The 17,140-nt window shown below is 41.1% G+C and overlaps 1 protein-coding gene across 1 annotated transcript in view; it reads left to right on the forward strand.

Annotated features, from left to right (window-relative positions):
* LOC141807827 (uncharacterized) overlaps positions 1–17,140 on the forward strand; it is a 74,334-nt gene that overhangs the window by 47,149 nt on the left and 10,045 nt on the right. Inside the window, exons 47-56 of the mRNA XM_074694044.1 lie at positions 1,650–1,760; positions 2,402–2,512; positions 7,572–7,682; positions 9,311–9,412; positions 9,923–10,027; positions 10,125–10,238; positions 15,408–15,512; positions 15,606–15,710; positions 15,789–15,896; positions 15,972–16,082. Of these exons, the coding sequence (XP_074550145.1) occupies positions 1,650–1,760; positions 2,402–2,512; positions 7,572–7,682; positions 9,311–9,412; positions 9,923–10,027; positions 10,125–10,238; positions 15,408–15,512; positions 15,606–15,710; positions 15,789–15,896; positions 15,972–16,082 (1,083 nt within the window). The remainder of the gene's footprint in view (positions 1–1,649; positions 1,761–2,401; positions 2,513–7,571; positions 7,683–9,310; positions 9,413–9,922; positions 10,028–10,124; positions 10,239–15,407; positions 15,513–15,605; positions 15,711–15,788; positions 15,897–15,971; positions 16,083–17,140) is intronic.

Genomic DNA, 17,140 nt, shown 5'->3' on the forward strand with positions numbered 1-17,140 from the left:
GCGCTGTATCCAGTAAAAAGTTGTCTTGAACAAAGAAAATTTGTTTCAATCCGATCTGCATTTGATTCCAAAACAAACTCTCGCTAAAAGTGATTCACAACAGTGTGCGGGGACTCCGGGCCAGAAGGTGGCGAAGGAGTGCAATCAAAACAGATCCTCCTCATAGCATCTTTAAATCTTAAAAGATTTTTTTTCTAAAAATAAGACAAAACACTTGATAAAACAACAGTTTTTTGCAGTGTTGAAGTCACGCTCTATGAGGTTAGCCTTCAAGTGGTTGGATAGTGGTTGGCTCGTTCCTTTAAGTCACCACCAAGGGGCAACATCCAGTCAGTAAAAATGAAGCCTGTGTGGAAGTGCTAAAAGTCGCTGTTCATTGAGAATCCACTAGAGGCTGGCTGCAGAAAAAGTGGAAGTCACGTACACACCCAGCCATAAAAACAGACTTTTACGGCATTAAAAACATATTTACAGTCTGGTTCAAAAACCAGCTTTGGTCTAAAACACTGATTTCACTATCCGCACACACTGTACAGTGAGGGATTTTTTTCTATCTCTGCGGTTTAGAAGTCATTAGGATGGTTTGATTTCCAATCAGAGGCACTGCTCAGGTCATGTGATTGCTGGGCGCCCTTTAGCTGTGCAGAAAAAACTCACAGCCAATGTCATAGCGAATTTAGCTTGTCTGCAGATTGGCTTCATTCCACGGTCTTAGGAACAGACGGGTGATGTCACGGATGCTTCGTCCATGTTTTATACAGTCTATGGTCACCGCCCATTCTTACCCTGTTTCCTTCTCAATCCAGTTTCCTTTCCTCTTTAGATAAAAGCAAAAAAAAAAAAGTTTTTGCCTCCACCAAGGAGGTTATGTTTGGGAGAGTTCGTTTGTCTGTGAACAATATCCCAGAAAGTAACAAACGGATCTTGATGAAATTTTCAAGAAATGTTCAAAATAGGATAAGGAAGAAGTGATTAAATTATGGAGGTGATGTGGATCACCGTCTGGATCCAGGTTTCTTTTAAATGATTCTTTATCATTGTGAGATAGGGCTGTTTTCACCATATGTGTATATAACTCCACCATAAATGGTCAGATTACTTTGCAAAACAATGCAAGACAAGGTCACCATAATTTCTGACAGATGTAAAAGTACGATCCAGATCCTGGAAATATTCTGGATACTAAGATCTGGAATATGAAATATGAACTGGGTCATCATAATTTTCAACACTGTCAGGAAACAAATTATCGTACAAACCTGCAACTAACACCAAATTGTAGCAGTCAGTGGAGGGAGTATAACATTAAAGTAGGACTTAATTGTTGGTGACAATCACAATATGCTTGATGGAGGTCTGTGCTCTCTGAGTGTTTTTCTAATTTTTTTTTTTATTATTTTATTTTGGGCTTTTGTGCCTTTACTTGGATGGTAGACAGGACAGTGGATAGTGCACAAGGGCGAACTTCACAGAGCGCGACCTAAACCACCAGGCTATCTGCTTTGATTACAAAGATCGCGACCACAAACATCCACAAATGTCCGTAAATAACAATATTTTCCAGGATCACAGCAGCGTTATAACGGTAGAGGGAGTTTAAAGAGAAAATCAGCTTGACTGTTTTTAACTCTTTGTTTTTGTGTCTCCAGAGTAAATACAAAGAGGCCGGTAAGAAGGAGCTGGTGAACAGTCTGTACTCTCTGCTCCCTGAGACCAAAGACACGCAGCACGCCAAGGAGCAGACTCAGCTGCACAGCGAGGTAAAAACACGAGCAGGAGCGACTTTGAGCGACGTGTTTGACTGAGTATTAATGCTCAGTTTGGTTATTATACCGAGCTGAATCAGTTAGCTCAGTGTTGTTGTTGGTCTTTATAAAAGCCCCTATATTTGGCTGGAGGGTTAGCGTCCTTTAAATAATTCACCAGCAGCCTCCACTAGAGAGGAACTGAGGGGGTTTGGAGAAACGGAGGACTGTTTTTAAACATCCTTTAACGTCCTCTGACTCTCTTTTTATCACAGGAGTTAAAACAAAAACTATAAACGTCGTTTTCTCCTCCTTTTCTGTTTCATATCGATACATTTCTTTTCTTTTTAAGTTTGACAAGTGTACTTCTGCTGCTTCCCTTCAGCCTGCCAAGAGAAACTGTTGGTTTGTGTTGATTTTAGCGCCCCCTGTAGGACGAAGATAACACCTCCTGGCTTTCTTAATCTTGTTTTGTGCACGCTAAGATGAAATTTTCTGACAATCTCATTCTGCTGTCGCTAAATAAATCCGTTTTGATACTGGTCGTCATTTTTGCTTCTGTAGCTCACAGAGAGACATCAGTATCAGTCTGAATTTGTTTGAAATTCACTTTAAACTCTTTTGTTTTAGTTTTTAAGTTTGTGTTTGTGTTGCAGAAAGCCTACAGGGAGGAGGGGAAGAAGGAGGCCGGCTGCAGCCTGTACGCTCAGATGCCCCAAACCATCGAGACCGTGTTCGCCAAAGAGCTGACCAAGACGCAAAGCGATGTAAGTCGTAACATCAGTCCAGAAAATATCAAGAATTCTAGAGATTATCTCTACATAAAAAATCGCTGTTGAGAAATTTCAACAAAACTTGGTAGCAACTGTTGTGGTAAGGCCACACCGGACTCAAATTTGCGTCGAGATTACATACAAAGTCAATGCAAAGACGTGTTTAGACGCCGATTCGCCTGGACGGCTCTTAGACCCGTTTGTGCGGCACGTATGGGGCGTCAGACGCCTCTACGCTCTAATTGAAAATATTGAACTTTCGACGCAAATTTGCGTGAGGCTGTGCCGCGGCAGCCAATCAGCGATGACATTCCCCCACGACGTCATTGATTTGATGACATGTGACGCTCCCGCCACCTGCTCTGGCTCCAACTCTGCCGGAAGATGGAGGAGAAAATAATCTGTGCGGTGTGTCATCATCCAGAGTTATACGATACGACGTGTGTACTCTACAGAGACCAGAAAAAAGAAGCAGGCTTGGGTGAAAGTCTCTGAGGAGACAGGTTTTGTAGGTAAGTTCTGTAAACATTCGTTCCCAGCTGGATTTGCCTGCATGGATCATCACTGAGTCCGACTGTGTTTTCCTCAGTGGAGTTTTGAGCCTGATAGAGAGGAGGAAAGAGCGGGGCAGGGGCAGAGCCAGGGAAAAGATGGAAGTTCTCTGTTGTCCTCTCTTTCCTCGACCCCTTCATTATCCCCAGGGAGACCTACAGGAACATGGGTCGGGGGCTTGAGGATGAGGTCGCAGGGAACAACCAGGCAGGGCCAGTGGAGGTGGATTACCAGGGAGAGGCAGCAGACCTTGATTGTGATCTCCAAAGCTTTCACACACTCTCCTGTCATGCTTTTGAAACCACAGCTCATTGTTTTTCAGATGCTCTTTTGGGCTGTCCGTCTTTAAATGAGCGGGCTCTCTACCCCGCATGCACAGTGAAGCCCGTCAGCCCCTCAGCTTGTCAAAATAGTCCAGCGTCCAGACTCGGGCGTTCACAAGGCGCATTACAGGCGTGACGTGCGCTTGAATTAGCGAATTTGTGTCTGGTGTAGCTGCATTAGAGGATGTGAGGAGGTGAGTTGTCAGAGCCGTAAAAACTTCCCCACTCAAGGACTGACTTTCAATAGATCTACTCTGCTTCCTGCAAAACCTTGACCCAGAATCAGATCGATTGCAAGTCAATCAGGTCTTTCTCGTTTTGTTGCTTCACCTGTTGGACAGAAAAGATGATTTTTGGAGCAGAAACAGTCTCTTTAATGCTATCTTTAAGAGCTACCACAACCTTTAGGACAGGGATAGTAACATCCCTTCTCAGACCACAAGAGACAGGGGTCTACAGCTTCTTTCTGCACAAGTATTTTTCAAAGTAGCACAATAAAACTTCAATGGCCCTCATTTATCAAACGTGCATATGCCTGAAAAATGGGCATACGCTCCTTTCCATGCACAGATCGGCATTTATCAATCTGAACATGGGGGTCAGGTACGCTCAAATCCCACGCCAGGTCTGAGTTTGTGTACGCAAGTTTCATGTCAGTGAGGAGCGCGGTGCAGCGAGGGAAATTTGTCTGTGGAGGAGAATTATTAGATCATATGAAGGCAAAACTTTTTCAGAAATAAAAACTGATTTTCCTAGATTAATATTTAGATCTTTGAATTATATATGACCCCAAGAATGTTTCTAACATTTCACTGTTATTCAGCAAGTCTATAAAATACTTTGCAATAAAAGAGCAGCGTGAGCTGTCAGTGATTTCTCCCCATGTTTCCCTTATCGGTGTACTTTAAAAAATTAAAAATAGAGAGGCTGTTATCAGTTTTTAATACACTCCGATGTTAAAGTCTCTGCAGAGAACATTCAGAGGACGCCTGATCAAACTTTACAAAAACATCAGCAGTCGTCCAACGCAGTTATCACAGCTGTTTCTCGTGTTCCTGTAGTTGTTCGTCTATTGTTTCTCAGTGCACAACGGCTACGTCATACATATTGATGTGGATTGGTCTGTGGTGAGTGTGTCAATCAGAACGATTGTCCAATCACCAGCTGCCGCCTCTGAAAACAAATCCGAAGAGCTGCTACCCAGATAAACTAATGAAATATTTACGTGGCTGATATATAAAACTGTTAGTCTGTTTCCTCAGGTTACTATCGTATTGCAATGCCATATTTTTACGGCAGCACAGAACAGACTAACTAGTAACACATGTTTCTGGATTCACACGTTTGAAATTCAACAACAAATTTGGAAAAAGAAGAAGGTGAATAAGGAGTGGTTGCTCCGTAGGCCACCGTAGGCCATGATGTCAGAAAGCTAAAAATCTGAAGCTGCGATAAAAACAAGAACTCTCAGCCTGTTTCACAGCTACTGATGCATCTGTTTGTCTTTTGACCCCAAAATATGAAACATATGGGACCAGGATCCAGAAATCTAGGAACTGACCTTAGACTCTACACACACACACACACACACACACACACACACACACACATGCAGAGTGAGGAAGATGTTGCGAGGCATCTGCCAAGGCGTGAACACAGAGCAGCTGTGTAATGCTCGACTGCCTGAGGACAGAAACACTGACCTACTGCCTACACACACACACACACACACACACACACACACACACACACACACACACACACACACACACACACACACACACACACACAGCTCACATCTAAAGACAGTGATAAAATATTTCCTCCTGCTGCAGCTCCTCATGTCTTCAGCAGCCATGAAACTGGCTGTAAAGGCTGAAACGTGATCCTGATCCTGACTCAGATTCTTCTCCTCACAGATAAACCGTCTTTATTTCATCATTCGTGAGCCCAGGAGGCAGGAAATCCAAGCCCGGGGTAAACTAGGGCACGAGCCTGACGCTTTCTGGTTTCACGTCTGTTGACCGAGCAATGCAACGCTAACTGGGGCGTGTAACGTAGACCACCTAGAAACAGGCAGCCCAGACAGTCCCAGTGTCTGCAAACCAGCACGACAAAGAAACTGATCTCAGGCCTGCAGGCTGAAGAGAGAAAAGCAGGAGAGGAAATTTATGTCGTCTTGTTGATCTCCAAAGGAAGGAAAGCAACCAAACACATTGAAACTCACTTTAGACACTGAAGAAGTATTTATTTCTGATCACATTGAGCCTAAAATGATTAAAGTTGCAGAAAGTTTGGGCATTTTCCTGCAGGATGCCTTGTGTGACAGCTGCAGTGATAATCCTAATATTTTGTTCCTCAAATAAAAGTGTCAATTCTTACCTCGTGAAGGCTTACATTGAGGAATTAAAAGTGTGACAGCTTTAGGAAGAGGAACCCTGCAAAAACTGAAAACTTATCAAGTGTTTTTGTCTTATTTGAAGAAAAAATTGTCTTATTACACTTAATATGAGCCACATTTACCTGATCAGTCCAGAAAAATGTCTTTTTCAAGTTATTTAAAGACAAAAATTAAGTCTGAATTGCTTGTAACAAGAAAAGAAAATCTGCTAATGGGACAGAAAAATTTGCTTGAAACTAGAATAATGTCTTAATCAGGGTTGTCACTTTAACATGTTAATTAGATTAATAATTACACCACAAATTAACATGTTATAAAAATTAAGTCATTGGCTTCCAGCCATTTTTAGCGCATCTTAAACGATCTTTCAAAACCCAAATAATATTGTTTTCTCTGAGCATGGTAACACCAAAACTACCTAAGAAGAGTGGATCTTCTTTTTTATTTCTCTCTTCCTGTTTTTGATCCAAAAAACAGACGAAACCTTTTTTTTTTTTTTTGGTGTTCATCTTGGGCGCTCCATCCTTTGATCCTCTCTATGATCTTCATCGTCTTTTCTCTTGGTGCCGCTCTTTCTCTCTGAGCTACAGCGACACATCCTCAGTTGGAGCGTGAGCTGCCTGAACTTTTCTGACTTGCAGCGTCTCACTATGTCTCTGTCATCTCACATCTTCTCCTCATATCCATGCTGAGCTCTCATCCAAAGAGCACACTGCTCTCACCCACAGTAGTTTACGAGCAGGATTTTGATTGACAAGCTCTGCCAGACCCTGCTTCCCCCTATTAAAAAACACAATTTACTTCTATAGACGCAGTAAACAGTTACAATCAAACTGACGTGTATAGACATCAGCCAGACATTTTGATATCGGCCAGATGAAAAAATGTGGATTTACAAATCTTCTCTTCTTAGTGTTTTCATTTGATTCTTCATGCACTACAATTTTGTAATGTCCTAGAGCTCAAATTCTTTATTTGGTGACCTCAAGCAGGTATGAGATTAAAATGTGATTAATTTGATTAATTACAAATCCTGTAATTAATTAGATTTTTTTTTTTAATCGCCTGACAGCACTAGTCTTAATACAAGTAACTTTTTTCTTATTCCACTGGCAGATTTTGTTAATAACTTTAATTTAACTATAAAAAAAAAAAAAATTGAACTGGTCAGGTGAAGGTGGCTCATATTAAATCTAAAAAAGACATTTTCTTTTGAAAAAAGGACAAAAACACTTGATAAGATTTCAGTTTTACTAGTGTGACCTGGAAAAATAGGAATTTGACTTTGAAGGATAAATGAGTTTTTTTGTCCTCTGCTGCTTTAATCTGAGTTTTTCTCTCAGTTTCGTGTCACTAAAAGACAAAAACAAGTGTTAAACTTCTTGATGAGGGCGTGGCTTTGATATGAATCTAGTTTTATTCAGAATAGTGTCACAGCTTTTAAAGCCGATCTGCAGAAGCAAAAAGAAAATCTGCCTCCTTGGTTTTGTTCCTTTTTGAATGATCTGTCTGTAACTGTAACTTCATGGAGACTCAGGAGTCACATGATCACACAAACCATCCGTTTGAGGCAGAACCGCCAATCTGTGGGCTTTGAAACACGAGTGTTTCACACAGAGGACAGCCGGCTTTGTCTTCACTCACTTTAATATTCATCTCTGCATCAAACTGTTAATTTCTCCTTTCCACCGTTGGAGGCTGCTCCTCTCTTTTGAAGCCATATAAACGGACATATTTCACTCCCTGAATCAGTCACCAGATGTTTCTCTCTCTGCAGAAATTCTACAAAGAGAAGTACAACCGTGAGAAAGGGAAGTCCAGCTACACCAACATGAAATCACTGCCGGAGGTGGAGCACGCCATGGAGGTCAACAGGAACCAGAGCGATGTAAAAACACACACACACACACACACACAAACACACACACACACTCAGACATGTTTGTGTTGCAGCGCTCTGAATGATATCACAAAGCAATGAGAGCTTATGTAACCGTGTGTGTGGGCATCAACACCTGCTCATCTGTGTGGAGTTAACAGGATAAATATTAACTCTTTCTCTGCAGAGTTTAGATGATATCATGTGTTTTTAGGGTGAGACAACATGAGCCTGGTTCATGTTTCTGGTAGTTTTCTCTCTGTGATAGTCAGATCACCTGTTTCTGATCCTGCTACTATTAATTATTTGGGCTTAAGCTAAAGCAGCAAAGGCCCTCATGAAGCGGATTACTGTTCTTTTCTTGTGCCGCTTCAACCCCAAGTTATGAGCCTTCATCGTGCTCCAAAACTCACCAAATTTTGAACAAAATTCAGTAATGGAAAAAATTCTGAATCCAGTGTTTTTGTGCTGATCCACAGCGCCCACTAGTGGCTTAAAACTGCTTATTCTCATCTTTAAAGATCCCATATCCTGCTCCTTTTCTGCAGTTTAATATGGATCATTGATGTCTTCATGAAATGGTAGTAACATGTTTTGGTCCAAAAAGCCAATAAATCAAGCACAGCAGCATTGTTTCCAGGCTCTCATAGCCCCTCTGTTCAGAACGCTCTGATTTAGTGGGCGTGGCCTTCATATGTAAATGAGCCACCGCTGATACCGCCCCACTTTTCAGCGTCACTGAGAGCGGCGCCACGAGCTCCGAGTGCACAATGTTTAGAAAACAGAGAAGCTCGTTTACCGTAACATTACAGACTAAAACAACAGGCTAACCACAGCTAAAGTTAGCATCCTGAAGCTAACACAGAGACAGGGGGGACACTGAGGAAAAGCTCTTACATCTGCTCCACAGCACACAGCATTTAAAATACTCACATTTCCAGGATCCCAGGTTTATTGGTAGATGGTTGGTAATGCGCCTGGATTCAGGACCAGTCTATTGGCTAGCCCTCTGTTGGACTGTCCAAAGTTGGAAAAGCAGTCCGCTGTGAAGTGACTAGCACACACATGCACAGTTTTACTGAGTGTAGCTGGAACATTTCCTCGATAAATGAACTCTAGTCACTTAGTCTTGTCTTCTTCCGAGATGGGAAGCTTGAGCATGGAACTATGTGGCTGTTTACAGCCAAAAACAAAGCAGTGATGGCTCTTCAACTTCGGCATTCTCCTCCCCGCTGCTGGAAAGATTTCTCTCCAGCAGCAAGGAGGGGTTTTGGGGATATCTGTTCCGGTGGACCAATCAGGTCAGACTTGCTCCTGATTGGTCAAAAAAGGGAATTGCTGATGTCGGCAAACCCCGGAAATTCCAAACAGCTCGTTTTAGGTCAGGATTTTACATTCACAAGCTCTACTAAGTACAGGTTTTGTCATTAAATATCACATTTTGTGGGCTGGGAGGAAAGCCAAAGACCCACAAATTTCACTAAAAGACTTAATAAAGTGATTTTTGTATAATATGGGACCTTCAAATCCAGCACAGAAACTGAATTAAGGACACAGAGATCCAAATTTTTTTGAGGACATATTTCTACGTCGATGTTTCTTTTTGTTGAAGTGTGTTTTGTCGTGTTTGCTCTCAGGTCGGCTACAGAAAAGGCAAAGAGGAGCTTCATCACTACAACCCGGTGGCAGACAGACCCGACATCGTCAACGCCAGCAACGCCACCAAACTGGCCAGTGATGTTAGTATGCCTGTGTGTGTGAGTGTGTGTGTGTGCATGCGTGTGTGAGAACATGTTCCAGCAGTAATTTCCATGACAACGGTCCCATTACCCAGCTGCTCTCTGAGCTGAACCACTGATAAATTATAAAAACTGTTCTGCTGTTAACACTGAACCGCCATTATGTAAGAGTGGCCTACAAGGTGTGTGAGCGTGTGTGTATGAGTGTGTGATTTTCTTTAGATTGTTGCTTTGTACAGAGTCAAACATCTTACATAAGTAAAAACATAATCCTTCTTAAATTTTTAAAGATATCATTCACCTCATGTTTTTTTAATTATTTATTTATTTGTTTGTTTAACTATTTATATGTGTGTGTGTGTGTGTCCCCTCCCAGTTTGTGTGTGTTTGTGCCTTTTACTTATGTGCTTCTGCTCCACATTTTTATCTTTGTTATTCTTACTTGTGTGTGTGTGTGTGTGTGTGTGTGTGTGTGTTTGTGTGTGTGTGTGTGTGTGTGTGTTTTTACAGGTAGCCTATAGGAACAACAACAAGCCGCCTGTTTACAGCGACGGCTCTCTTTTGGCCCGTACCGACATCCAGCACGCCAAGGAGGTTTCAAAACTGGCCAGTCAGGTATCACACACTTTCATAAAGCTTACCCAGCATGCATTGGGAAGCTGTTTTGGCTCTTATGTCAGAATTAATTAACCCTTTCATGTCTGTCGTTCAGGTGAAGTATAAGGAGAGCTTTGACAAAGATTTAAAGGGCCAGCGTCCTCGTTACAACCCGCTGGACTGTCTCTCCTTCAAACACACACAAGCTGCCTCGGCTCTGGCCAGCCAGGTGAGTGTGTCCCAGTCACATGACCCCATCACAGAAAGTAAGCTGTATCATCCCTCTGCCTGTTGACACTGTGGCAAAACTGTCATCTTAAAAATTGGAGAATAACGACATGGTCTTGGTAATGGTCTAGATATTATGGGGTCTGATTGAAAAATGTGGCTGAAAACTTTAGGAATTTCCTCTATCAATCATTCAGCACAGACCAGGCTGTAAAAGCTGCTTTTTTAAAGTTTGTCAGAGACAAGCTGCTCCTGCCTGACCTGGATTGTTGTTTTTAAAGAGGGGTAATTGTTCTTTGTTAAGGCTTTATTCTGTCCCCCTGGCATCCCCATTGCAGCTCTACATAATATACTTCTTTATAATAATCCTAATTTTTCTCCCAGTGGTGATCTAGAAATCCTCTCTAGAAAGCTTTGTTTTAGCTGCTGTCTCTTTAAGGCTCATTGCTCCACAAACCCCCTTCCCTCTGATTGGCTGAAACTTTGGAGGCCTTCCAGGAGGCGGAGCTATGGACAGATTTTGGTGTTTGAGACCTGCACCTCCAGTGTGTCATTAGCCAGTTTGGAAATCCTAATGTGATGAAGATCTTGTAGAGATCTTGTTCTGTTTTCAGGAAGCAGTGTTTTGATCAGTTTCCTGACAGATTCTGGGATTCCTACGACAAATGACTATGTACAGGTTTAACAATCTGGGCCTGTATGCACGTTCAGTCATTGAACAAACGTTCTGTTATGGAAAGGCCCGTTTAGCTGCAGCGTTAGCCGCTTGCACGACTACAAACAATCAGCCAGTTAACTCATTACACCATGAAAGAGACGTAGGTGCAGATTACGTCAAATTGCCCATGTCTACCACTCATAAACAGTGATAAACCTGGTGAGCAGTAACTCAGAGAAGATCAAGAAAAACATTTTTCAGCTGCAGAAATGGAGATCTTATTACAAGACCAGCTGTTACCAGTGAGTCAATCAGGTAAACAAAGAGAAAGAGAAAGTTTGGCGATCACAACAGAGTAAATGTGTGTGGTGTTTCTGATCGCACAGTAGAAAACCTCAATAATAAAATCAGTAATATGAAAGAAGCAGTTTGTCTCCTTCATCTCATCATCGCACTTTTTAAGCTTGTTAACCTGGCTCATGCATACCGCTAATCAACTTTGTTTTCACCGTTAGTACAAACGGTCCGTTTTCCCCGCCAATGCCCTGTCATGCATTCGGGCCCTGCACATGATGAGTCCAAACATTCATGTTTGAAGTATGGTAGGGATGGGTAATGATTTTAGAATATTCAAATAGTCACTAAACAAAAACTAAAATATTGAAGAGTTCATGTGACAATGGTTTTGTCCTGTCAGCGGCAGGTCGCAGTTTTATGCCGGATACTGGAGCTGCTCTGCGTCTATTACACGAAAACAATCCATGTCCAAATCAGATCCAACAAACTGACATATATCTTCTAACAATTTTCAAATAGTTGAGTGATTCTTCAATTGAGGGAGTTTTTCTGTCCCCAGGGTAGATTTCCCAGAAGAAAAATGTTTTGACAGAAAATACATTTGTAAGGGTTGGGTTTAAGAACTTGTGAAAAAAAGTAACTGTGTCTCATTGATGATATTTCAAAACTTTTTTCTGTTGAAAATTATATTGTGCAAGATTTTCACTGTTTTGGGGCTTGTCCCCTGTGTGATGGTAATGAGAAATTTCACTTTTTGCAGAAAACATTGGTTACATTTTAGACTTGCTAAGCTAACAGGCTAGCTAGCATACAATGTACACAAAATATATGTAAATAAAGTGAAATTTCCTACTAATTAGTCCAAAAATCAGGCTTCTGCCTCATGTCTTGATGTTCCTCTGGAGCAGGGGTGGCCAACCAGTCACAAAAATTACTGTGGTTCTACAAAGAGCCACAAACGAAAGGGGATAAGATGAAAATCACTACACTTCCAAATTTCAAGTAACATTTATTGGGTTTGTAAGCGTGTTTCAATTCGTACTTGGAGCCGTGTCTAAGACAAGTTTCTGTTTTTACTGCAGAAGAGACAAAGTTTCATCCGTCTATTTGTCTGGATTGCAATAAGCACATGCGCGATGTAGAGAAAAGAAACTGAAACTTAAGTATCAATCTCAAAACCCAAGTATTGATCAATACTGATCACACCATCAATATATCAATAATTTAGATTGATTGGTACACCATTACTCATAACAATGATGAATGGATCAAAGGGCCGCACACTGAAAGGCAAAGAGCCGCAGGTTGGCCACCCCTGCTCTGGAGTTTGTAATTAGCATGCAATAATGTGAGTAATTTTTTGTAAAAACTTTATTAGTCTGAAAATGTTGAGTGTGATGTAATGACGCAAGTATAAAGGACAGCAATATATAACTATAAATTAATTGCAAATTGAACAAATTGAACAAATATTAACTATATGAAGTTAAAAAAATATCTTTTTAAATTGTTATGAGGAAATGTAAAGTGAAGATATAAATTAATTTAGCACTTTTATTGCTTAATTATGGAGGGGATGTTAAAAAACCTGGGTTGGGGACAAGCCCAAAACAATGGAAAGAAAAAGACGGACAGAAAAACGTCCTTAATTGAAGAATTGCCCAGTTTCGAGTAAATATCTAATAGCTCTTTCGCTTGAATATGGGTCAGCAGAATACCCCCTCTTTAAGTCCCAAACGTGTTCACAGAAACCTCTTCCTCTGTGTCTTTGATCCTGAAGCCGTTCTTTGTTCCTGACGGACAGGCCTTCAGCGGAGTGAAAGCCGTCTGCTCACTCCTACATCTTTTCTCAAATTGAGACTTTCTGGCTCCGTTAGCTGACAGACACGTTAGCGGACAGGAAATCAATCTTTCCATCCTTCTACTCAACACCCAACACTACAGGGGTGCGTTCCCCAGCTCAGAACTTGCTCCTTAGAGTGAAGAGTGAATCTCAGCTCTTTGTCAGATTTCCTCACACACTCTCTGGGATGGTTGGGTGCCACATCGAGCCAGTTTTGGATTCCTCCTGCTGTTTTCACATGCTGATGTAGACTGTCTCTGGCTCAGCGAGAGGTTTTTCTGAAAAGCAGCTCTGAGGGAACGTTCCTGAACACCAGGCAGCGTTCAACACAACACCCTGTTACATAACGTGGAGTGAAGAGGCTCTTTTCTGTGGCTGTGTGGGCAGCAGGCGGACTAAAACTGAACCGTGGCTGCATCTGTGTGTGTGTGTGTGTGTGTGTGTGTGTGTGTGTGTGTGTGTGTGTGTGTGTGTGTGTGTGTGTGTGTGTGTGTGTGTGTGTGTGTGTGTGTATATATTTGGTGAGGCTCCTGCTTGGTCATCCTAATGTGCATTTGCATGTGTTGACTCCTTTCTATCTGTATGTTGTGCATGTAGGTGTCCACTGAGTGTGTGTGTGTGTGTGTGTGTGTGTGTCTATGTGTATGTGTGTGTGTGTGTGTGTGTGTGTGTGTGTGTGTGTGTGTGTGTGTGTGAATAACCTCTGCAACTTCTCCAACTCCTCATCCTACAATCACCCAGCATTTGCCTTACAAAGGTTGCCATGGTAACACCCACACAACAGACTGAGTTTGGAGAATGAGTCAAAGTGAATGAGATACACACACACACACACACACACACACACATACACACACACACTGAGTCCATGGAGCTGCGATTTCTCCCAATGGTCAAAAAGGGAACAAATCGCTCTGATGGAGCGTATAAACCCGCGTTTTCAAAGCCTTCAGTCGTCAACAGGTAGCCGTTAGCATCCTCGCTAACCGCTACAGGATGCCCATCTGCCAGTCAAGTCAACCACGCCCTTTTATGGGCAAAACTTATTAGATTATATCAAATTTTCAATGTTTGCTGGTATTCATCTTGTGGATATCCCCTCTATAGCATAAGGAGGATCAGACCCTACCTGACACAACAGGCCACGCAGCTTCTGGTACAGGCCCTTCTAAAGCAGCACGTCTGGTCTTTAACCAGCCCAAAACAACACATGTCACCCGCTGTTAATCTTTCTTCACTGGCTTCCAGTGGCAGCTCCAATCAAATCCAAAGCTCTTCTTCTGGCTTACAAAACATTGATAAGAACAGCTCCTGTCTACCTGGGGTCCCTCATTCAGGTCTAGACTCCTTCTTGTGAAAGACACCTGGTGCTCCCAGCCCAGCGTGGCTCTGAATCTCTAGCCAGACTCTTCTTCTCTGTTGTGCCCAAATGGTGGAAAAAATTACCAAACTCTTTACGATCCACAGAGTCCCTTTGTAATTTCATAAATCTCATAATTTCTAAAAATTTAAAAAAAATCAATTATTAGGAAATTTTCCCAAAAAGTCTTGAAATTTCAAAAATTTGCAAAAAAATAATTTTTAAAAATGTGAAAATGTATAAAAAAGAAATTTCCAAAAATTTCAAATTTTTCATAGACTTATAATTAAAAAAAAAATAATAATTATTATTATTTCTTCAACTTTCAAAAATTTTCAAAATCTTTCCAAAATTGGAATTTAAATAATTTGCTAAAAATATGCAGAAAGTCAAAAAAGAAAGAAATTTGAAAAATAATGTCAAAATCTTCAAAAGAAAATTGTTTTTTTTTCTGAATTAAGAAAAAATTCTAAAAAGAAATTTGATTCAAAAAATTGCAAAATTCTCAAAAGAATTTGAAAGCTTTATTGCAAAAAGCAAAGTGTATTTGATCCAACTAAATATAAATGCATGATTTATTTAGTGTCAATATCTTTAATCATCAATACCCCCTGTAAGAAACATAATATTCTTAATTTTAATTATGTCTTTTTAAAACATAAAGAAGCCACTGCAAAGGAGTCAAAGAGCTGGATGAGGCTCCAGAGCCACAGGTTGAAAACCCTTGTCTTAGCCTGATGGAAGGGCTGTAAAAAAATGATTTTTGATTCTTCATGGTGAATGCAACTGGTTGAATGTTGTCCTCTAGATGTTCTTGTCTTTGTTTTCTTCCTACAGTTTTATTTGAAGGAGGCTCTATTTGAGACAGTTTAACAATAATCTCATCAAGGCCACAAAATTTGATATAAGAAGCTCATGAAGGAGACAAAAGCTGCTGGTCTGGATTGAAAAACCACAGGTGAACATACTCTTCTAAAAACAACACCTGACCTGTCCCCTCTTCATCCTCCAGGTGAAGTATAAAACCAGCCAGAACCAGAAACCCGAGTCGTCTTCAGACCTGCCCAACCTCCTGCAGCTGGAGCACGTTCTGCACGCCAGCAAGCTGCAGAGCAACGTACGACAACGTTACACCAAAGTGTGTGTGTCATCCGTTAGGGAGTGTGTTTTCATGTGAAGCAGCTAATGGTGTGTGTGTGTGTGTGTTCAGGTGGAGTATAAGAAGAAGTACGAGCAGACTAAGGCTCACTACCACATCGCTCTGGACACGGCTGAACAGCTCCACCACAAGGAGAACGCAGTGCTGCACAGCCAGGTTACTCACACACACACACTCACACACACGTCTCTGTCTGTCTCTTTCTCAGAGTTAACCATTGAAGGTCTGTTTCAGGTGAAGTACAGGGAGGAGTACGAGAGGAACAAAGGCCGCTCTCAGATGGAGTTTGGAGACACTCAGACGTACAAAGTTTCCAGAGAAGCTCAGAAGATGCAGAGCGAGGTAAAACACTCGCAGCTCTCAGTCTGAAACATGGAGGCTTCTGGGAACTGACGTCTTTATGCTCATCTCTCTCAGAGGGAGTATCGGAGGGACTACGAGGAGCAGATCAAGGGGAAAGCTTTGGTGGATGTGGACCAGACACCTGGGTACCTGACCGCTCGCCACGCCAGCAGCCTGCTGAGTGAGGTAACACACACTTCAAGTTATAAAACACCTACTCTGAGAGTTTTAGGGTCTGAGTCAAAAGGGTTAATTAAAACATGAAGTATTTCATAGGCTAAGACCAGTGCGTCTTTAGAAAGGATTAAAGTTTCTCTACATTCAAGTTATTTAGACATAAGGGGACGTATTTTATTTTTTTTATAAATCTGAGTATTTATAAAAAGTATTGACAAATGTTATTGTACATTTTTTGCTGACATTCGTTCAAAAAAGGGAAAAACAAATAAATAAATTACATAGAAATGGACACTGACTGTGCTCCAGTAACCCACATCCCAGCCGACACAGGTCCAATCACAAACGTTGACACAAAAACAAGTTTCTGTTTTGAAGTTGATGTAAAAATAAGTTGTTCAATTTTGTTTAAGTGTTAAAATGTGTTTTATTTTTTAAATGTGCTTTTTGTGCAAAGAAATATGTCATTTTAAAGTTTTTTTGTTCAGTAAATTTAATTTAAAGACTAAAACAACCTCCAAAAATATAAGGATTTCAGAGGAAGACTTCCTAGTTGTTAAAGCAATCACTGAAACTACAGCAGGGAAGAATTTTAGTATTTTGTTTATTCGCTTTAAAGTCTGCGCCATAAACCATGTTAAATAAAATGAGGACGAAGAGGAACCAGTTGCAGATGTAAAACATATTTTTTACTAAACTTAACAAAAAAACTCAGATCCAAAGTTGAAACCAAAAAGTCTAACCAAAGAAACAAAACCAAAATACACTGGAAACACCAATGAAGGAGCACAGAAAGTACGTGGACACAGGAGCAACAGCAACACAACAATGAACTGACCAAAGAACACAAGAAACATTATATAGACAGGGGGGCATCAACACAGGTGTGAAACAAGACAGAGGTAAAACACATGAGGAGCAATCAAACTGGAGGGAAACACAAGGAAAACTAAACAAAACAAAGGGAAACTCAAAACAGAGACTAAATAAACCCTAAAACACAGAGACACTAAGAGTAATCACAAAAAGACAAACACACAAGAACCAAATCAAAACCACAAGAACAT

Source organism: Halichoeres trimaculatus, unplaced genomic scaffold (assembly GCF_033239565.1).
Source record: "Halichoeres trimaculatus isolate MK-OKI-2021-1 unplaced genomic scaffold, fHalTri1.1 fHalTri1_scaffold_18, whole genome shotgun sequence".
NCBI lineage: Eukaryota > Metazoa > Chordata > Actinopteri > Labriformes > Labridae > Halichoeres > Halichoeres trimaculatus.